The sequence below is a fragment of the Pygoscelis adeliae genome, unplaced genomic scaffold (genome assembly GCF_000699105.1).
Source record: "Pygoscelis adeliae isolate BGI_AS28 unplaced genomic scaffold, ASM69910v1 Scaffold241, whole genome shotgun sequence".
Taxonomy (NCBI): Eukaryota; Metazoa; Chordata; class Aves; order Sphenisciformes; family Spheniscidae; genus Pygoscelis; species Pygoscelis adeliae.
Genome location: NW_008824056.1, coordinates 1481820 through 1489138, shown reverse-complemented (window position 1 = coordinate 1489138; position 7319 = coordinate 1481820). Strand labels below are relative to the sequence as shown.

At 47.5% G+C, this 7319-nt stretch overlaps 1 protein-coding gene across 1 annotated transcript in view; it reads right to left on the bottom strand.

Annotated features, from left to right (window-relative positions):
* CARD8 (caspase recruitment domain family, member 8) overlaps positions 1-7319 on the bottom strand; it is a 17855-nt gene that overhangs the window by 4915 nt on the left and 5621 nt on the right. Inside the window, exons 2-11 of the mRNA XM_009333988.1 lie at positions 5144-5197; positions 4498-4548; positions 3987-4016; positions 2799-2849; positions 2669-2712; positions 2504-2553; positions 1506-1726; positions 1168-1418; positions 392-526; positions 9-98 (exon numbers count right to left, since the gene is read on the bottom strand). Of these exons, the coding sequence (XP_009332263.1) occupies positions 9-98; positions 392-526; positions 1168-1418; positions 1506-1726; positions 2504-2553; positions 2669-2712; positions 2799-2849; positions 3987-4016; positions 4498-4548; positions 5144-5197 (977 nt within the window). The remainder of the gene's footprint in view (positions 1-8; positions 99-391; positions 527-1167; positions 1419-1505; positions 1727-2503; positions 2554-2668; positions 2713-2798; positions 2850-3986; positions 4017-4497; positions 4549-5143; positions 5198-7319) is intronic.

Below are 7319 nucleotides of genomic sequence, written 5' to 3'. Positions count from 1 at the left end.
AGCTCAACCAAAGACAAGGTGAAGTCGTCGGGTTTCTCCAAATAGACTTCAATGTAACTTTTTAGTTTCAAAAGAGATCCATCAACAAATTCAATTTCCTATGAAATGTAAATATGTTAAAAATAAACATTTATCCAAACATAAACAAAAGAGGAGTATTTGGCTGTTGGCACAGATCTGAGTCCAACTCTAATCTCCCCAGAGTTTTGCTGTTGACTTTGGCATCAGGATTTCATCCCAAAATTTTGGGGCTGTAAGAGGCAAATGCTTTCTGCAGAGATGGCAAATGCACGTTAAAAATGCCCTTAATACTAGTGCAGGAAAAGCCATTTTGTACCACGTTTCTAATTCAGCTGCAACGCATGAAATGAGGGTTGTGTAAGGGACTTACCTCTGGAGTTATTTCAGCTTCTGGCTCACAAACTAATCTATACCTCTTTCCTTTCTGTAGTAATTTCTGGCATACAGGGGGCTTGTCAATTTTAATGAATTTCTTATTTGAATGTTTTACGGCTCTTGAGATATCCTAAAATTTAAAAATACAATTTAAAGGTTACTCGCCTCAGTGAAGGAATTAACATTTAAAACCTGGGCTAGTGTGGCTCCTTGAGCTTTTCTCTGTCCCCAGCTCTATGAAATGGTCGCGACCTGTTCCACATGCCAAACTTTACAGAAAGCTGTGCACTAAACACCATGCTCAAAAAACATCAAATAAACTTCTTCAACTGTTGTGCTACATGGGTGAAATTAGATAGAAGAGTTTGCAACCCGAATAAAAGGAAGGTTATTTGTTGCTGCCTTCTCCTAGTGTTTGCCTATATATTGTAGGGGGGAATGGGTGAGAGGGCAAGAAGCTCTCTCAGGTACAAATCCTGAGCTCTGTGGATTTTGGTGGCAAACAGGTTTCTGATATATTTCTTTTCTACAGCAGCTTGTGAGTGAGCACGTGGGCCAGTATAATTCCTTAAATATCATATCCTAACTTGGTGGACCTTTTTGGTATGGAAGTCTCATTATATTTATGTATAACATATATATATATTATTATTGCATGCAAACACTGGGGCGAGAGAAGAACATCTCTTCACCATACCCCATCCTCAACGTAGCACCCCCATAACCCACCCTGCCATATTTCTACATCACACCACCCTACACAAGCCATACCTTTATAAAGGAGTCGTTGTTTGTAGCCACATAGACCCGAAAGGATAAGGAGGGATGCTCGTCAACGACTTTGTAGAGGATGACGGCGCCGTGGTACTGCACCGGCTCCTGGCTCTGGATGAGTGGTCCCACCGGCGAGAGCGAGCTCACCAGCCACTTCACATGCGAGGCCGAGTAGTCAGCAGAGGGCTCGATGGCTGCACTCTCGCCTTTGATGTGCAAAACCTTGAAGGCCATGCCAGCGCCATGACCTATGGGAACACGGGGCCATCTCAGTGCCTCCTGTGCCGGGGAGCTGGCAGCCTCCCGCGCCCGCCCGGCCGGTGGCCCGCACTCACCGCCGAGGCAGAGGGAGTGGGGAAACTGGATGGAGGTGAGAGCAGGGGCTGAGTCACAGCGCACGTCGAAGAGGGGGCCGCCCACAATCCACGGCTTTTCCACGAGGTTGGCGTATTTGCTCCAGGATAAGAGGGAATATGTGATTTTGACGGCCCCCGTTACCTCAAAAATCAAGCCCGTGAGGCTGCACTGGTAAGTCCCCTCTGCGTCCAGCTGCACCCTGCCGTGGGCAAGAGTGACCTGGTTAGTTTAGTTTCCACTGCCTAGTAAATACCATAACAATGTGGTTTGCAAGGGATAACAGAGAAACTCCTTTCCCAACAAGCGCAGAGCACCTTATCTGAATAGCACAGAAGCCACAACAATGTTTTTTCTCCAGTCTCTATGTTTAAACTGTCACTGGAGTGTTAAAAACTGGCTGAGAGGACCCAGCCAGTGCATGCAAAATAGCTGTAATGAATATTTTGCATAACGTTTCCTGCAAACGAGGCAGCTGCTTTTACACAAAGGGCTCAGCCCAGCTCCTATCGACGTTGGAGACAACATCATACGCTGACAACATCAACATCATACATGGACATCACCAACATCACACACTGATGGCAACTTCCGAGCCAGAGCGAGGGAGCACAAGGCTGGCGTCTAACAAAAAATGCAAGGTCAGTGCAAATGGGGAGGATGAGTACTCCTGTGAAGCAGGGTAAGACCCCTCATGTGTGTCCAGGCTAAAAAAAAGCACATAAAAATGTGCCTGATGTTAATTACCGCAGCAAAATGAGGCAGACAGGAAGCCGTCCTAAGAGCTTTCTTGGACCGGGACCTGCAGGCAGCATGGGCAGCTGCTCTAAATTGTTTATTTTTAAGGATTTGGGGGCATCCATTATAACTCCAAATGTATTTGTGCAGCAAATCAGTCTTTTTCCCACTTAAACTGAAGAGAGAAGTATCTTGATGAGAACAATATAAATGTATACCCATTGTATTAAAAAAAACATACACATGTTGTCCTCCAGAAAGTCTCCTGGGGGTCAGTTGCTCCTTCTGGTCCTATATAAATAGATAAAAGAAAAATACATATTTAAAAAGGTGGTGAGAGAGCAGAATTACAATTTGCAGATTATCTCATGCAAAATGCGGGGGGTGGGCAGGTTTATAAACATACGTTTTCATTTCTGCAATGCTTGCAGGGTGGCAGACAGTTCACTCCTAGTGAGAAAACAGGAAGATCAGCTCATTAAAAGCAAAGTAATTAAACACTCGGAAAAAAACCCAATCCTCAAGAGGTCTGTTACTACCTGATTCATTGCAGTGCGGTAGCGTTTCCTTCTCCTCTTGTTCTTCATCTACAAAAAAGAAGTTTACAGCAAATACCTCAGCCTCCAGCAGGTTTCTGCTCCCATGTTCAGCAAGGACAACTCACTAGTTTAATTTGCTTACATTAAAAAATACCTAAGGAGAATATTCCTAAGACTAAGTTCTTACAGGCACACTTGCACACCTGTGTGTGCAGGCTTTGCACAGCGTGGGGATGAAGCTGAACATCAGGATACATTTGTCAAGAGCTCATAACTTGCCCAAACTGCTGGAAATTTTCACAGGGGTTAAAAAAAGACTCGTCCCCACGATGAGTCTCAACGTGCCAAGTACAAAGTTCAACCACCCAGCATGGAAGCTGGCAACAGCAGTTCCCAGTGAGCAGGTAACCACACTATTTGCAGCATATTGGTCCCTAAAGTGATTTAGAAGTGCCTGAATCCTCCTTACTAACCCCCAGCACAACAGAAAGCAAACAGAGCTGACATATCCGGTAAAAGCTTTTAGCCCGAAGGGTGGATTTTGCAGAAGCTGAGTGGCAGAGCTGTTGTGACAAGGTGCGAGGACGGGCTGGCTGCTGGCGTGCAAGGGCACAGGCTCCGTGCTGCTCGTTCCTGCTCCCCATCCCCCCCACACCCCCCCCTGCAAGCAGGGAGTCCAGCCGGGCTGTCCAAATGTCATCCTGGGACATCAACACCCTCCTGGGCAGGCAGATGTGGGAGAGGCAGAAAATGTATTGCTGCAGTGAACAGCCTGGAAAATGTCAGGCAAACACCCACCAGCACGTTGGCTCCCTTCCCGCAGCAATGCTATTTCAGTCCCCGAGCTGCAGCGGGATTGCAATGACCCAGGGCCACCCACGACGTGCAGGTGAGGAAGGGTGCCTCAGCTCTGTCCGGCATCTTCCTGCACCCACAGCCCTGCACCGGGCTCCATTCGCAAACAGAGACAGCAAGCATGCACCGCGCATGCACCCCACGCACTCCCCATTCCTGGGTATGCTCTCTAGCAAATAGTTTTACCGAAAGACATGGAGGTGACGGCTGGGCCAGCACTAAATCACTCTCTTGCCCCCACATATCATAACCCTCGTGCATCCCTTATCCATGTTGGCTTCCTCATGCCTTGCAAGGCAGATATACGGAACAAAATAGAAGCACGCTTACCCGACCTTCTTCCATCCGACTCCTCCGCATCTGATGAGAAAAAGCTTTGTAATTATTTAACTGAGACTATCAATCTCGCATGAAACCAGAATAAACTGCTTTTGGTGTAACTCGTGTAAGCACAAACCCGCAGGCTTTTCATCAACAGCAAACGCTTCCTTTAATTCTTTTCCTGTCCATCCTGTTTTGTCACTTTTGCTGCCAACTTTTAAGCAGATTTATAGCCTCTTGGTGTTTGGACAACTACTGTGGTGTAAAAACATCTGCATGTATTGTGTCTATGAGGCTAAAGCAACATTAGCCACTGCTCCTCTATTATTGCTCTGCTCAAAACTGAGCAGCTAGGAAATCATTTGCTCACAAAAATACCATTCTGCTTTTCAGCATGCAGTCACTAAATTAACAGTCTTATACAATAACCCTGAGACTATTCCCATGAAAAGCAGCTGGTTTAAACCGAACATACATTCTCAAAAGGGAGAAAATACATAAATCGCAACACGATGCTCACCTGACTCCTCTTCTGAGCTACTGCTGGAGCTGTTTTCGGAACTGTCCTCTCCTTAACAAAATTACACCCCATTAGTCACAGGCAGAATGAAATAAAGCAATGCCACGGGTAAGTAAAAGGATACATCTAGAAGTTTAAATACATCAGGTTGGTCAGCAAGTTAGATAATATAACAAGGTAGAAAAAATACTTAGGCAGAGAGGAGCATCAGAGTATCAAATCTCAGCATCAGAGGAGACTTAGGAGTCACCCAGGCCCTTCTGAAGGGTATGTGTGATGTTCAAGATGCTTAATTTTCATGTTTTATACAACCTGGGACTATTTTGGAGCTTCACCCTTAGCACGTCCCAGCTCACCCAGCTAAATTATGGTTTTCCGTGACATGCACGTGAGGTGGGAGAAGCATTGGTGGGAGTTGGTGTGTCCCACCAGTGACATGACTCATGGGTATGTGCTATATGCAGCTTTAATAAGTGATTCTTACAAATGGAAGTTGGAAGAGAAACCAGTATTGCAAAGCAAGTGACTTGAGGAGTTGCAGCAGTGTCTACACTGTGGTTTTATCACGGTGCGGGGAAATGGCATGTGCATGGCCAGCCACGCCATCCCATGCGTGGGGAAAGCCATCAGCCACATGTGTGCTCACCCGCTGGGTGCTCCTCGGCTGAGCCCTCTCCCTCCGCACTGCCGGCCACCACCTCTGCAAGAGAAAAGCAGTTGGGAGATATAAGCTTGAAAAAGATTTAACTCTTCTGTTGGCATTTTTGTACTATGCAGGTCAGAGGAAGGGAATAAATAGCAAAGGAATATGAATTTTTAAAATTAGTATAAAAAAATCAAAACTCTTATCCATTAAACTAAGGCATTACACTGCATTTTTTAAAGCCAGCTGTTATAAAATTGTCATTTCAATTCCGAAGGATGGGTATTTCTCATAACAAAGCCATTTGAAGTGCTGTATTTCACAAAATTACCATACCTTTTTCATCTGAAGAGAGGGACTCAGCTCCACTGGAAGACAAAACGGGAAATACTTGAGCAGATCCATCAGTCCTTTGCCGTGCTTCCACACAAGTGGGTATTTACCACCTCCCTGCCCGCTGGCATCGCTCCCTGGCTTCGGCCAGGGAATCGGAGACTATAAAGTAACTTTGGATGGGGGGTTAGGGATTAAAAATTAATTTTCTCTAACATGACCCATGGCCCTGGCTCTCACCCTGGTCCACAGGGATGCCTGGCGCTGCTGCACATCTTTCCCACCAGCACAAGCCCTTGGCCCCGGCCCCTTTTGCAAAGCACCCGGAGTTTGTGTGCCAGGCACCCGTCGGTTTTGGTGGCAATCCAACCGATCTTCTTCAACAAGGCACGAAGCTCAGATAAACATGATGGCTCAGACGTGGCAGGTGACTCACATTTGTGCCTGTGGCAAATTTGTGGCACGTGGCAAATTCAGACCAACCTTCAGTCTCCGTTCGCTCTTGAAAAGGGGAAATATGCTGGTTTTATCATTTACAGATAAAGATCAGGTCTGGAAATCTTTCTGTGGAGTTCCACAAAGCTCCACAATGTCCTCCCTGCAGCCCCACCGAATAACCACTATAAAAGCTGCTGCTGAGGAAGGGAATCGCCCTGGGCGCAGTTACCATAAACCAGCAAGTGACATCCAGCTCTTCATCGCTTCGGTGGCACAAGCAAATATCCCAGTCTCTCCACCCTGCCAGCGGCCAGCTGGAATGGCAGCCGTATGCCGTGTGGGCAGGGAAAGACCAAATATTCCCTCACTCTTTGGAGGCAGGTGAGGGATTTCAGTGCCGCCCTGGCGATGCCAAAGGATGCTGGCAATGGCGAAGCCAAGCTGCGGCAGTTGCTCTTCGGCAGCTCAGCTCAGGAGGCTGATTTTGACCATCCCGGGCTGCCTGCCAAGCATCCACAGGCCACCCTCTCTGGGCCCCAGCTCCTCAGGGCGCACCTGGCAGCTGAGTGGGCATCACCCTGGTGGTCAGAGCCTCGGCCGCCGCCACCGCACTGGGGCAGCGCAAACAAAAAATTAAAAAATAAAAAATGAATAGGTGGTAATGGTAGAGGCAGGAAAATAAATCCCCTAACGTATGGCTGAGGCCCTAGGTGAAGCGATGCAAGCAAGGGGGGTCCTGGGTGAAGTGCGGCGGAGTAGGCGGCTGCACAGGGGTGCTCTCATGCAGCCTGGAGCTATAAGAGTTTGTCAGTTGAGGGCAGGGAAAAGGGTGCTGCGGCCGGTTAGACACGCAGGATAAACTGAGTAAGGGTTTCACAGCGGGCATGAATGGGAAATTACACAACAGGGTTTGTGCTTCCAAACTGTATCTTAAAAAGAAAAAAAAAAAGACACAGTATCTGCAAGATTTGGACAAAGCCTAGATATACCCCAGAGACGGTGCCTGAGCCAAGTGCTGTTTGTGCAACCCTTCCACCAAGTGCTGGCTTGCTAAGTAAGGTTTGCCTGCAGCAGGCTTATACCCCCTCACAGCCACATTTCCCTCCTCCGAAGCTAAAAAACATGCTCTGGAGGAGAGAAGCAGGGAGGAAAAAAAACCCTAGCCCTATTCAGTGTAAGAAATTATTGCCCACAATTAATTACACTAGGGAAGAAAGACATTGCCAGCTTCATCCCCTGCCCTGCAAGAGCGGCACGGTTGTGATGTTGTTTCGCAGCCCCCGCTGAAGCAAACCCAAAGCGGGGTGACCCGGCTGGCGATTACAGCTTTAGAGAGAAAAGATAAACAGGCTCGTTTCTAAACGGCCCCGGCTGCCGTTGCTGTTGTAGCAACACCCGGGGTGCAGCC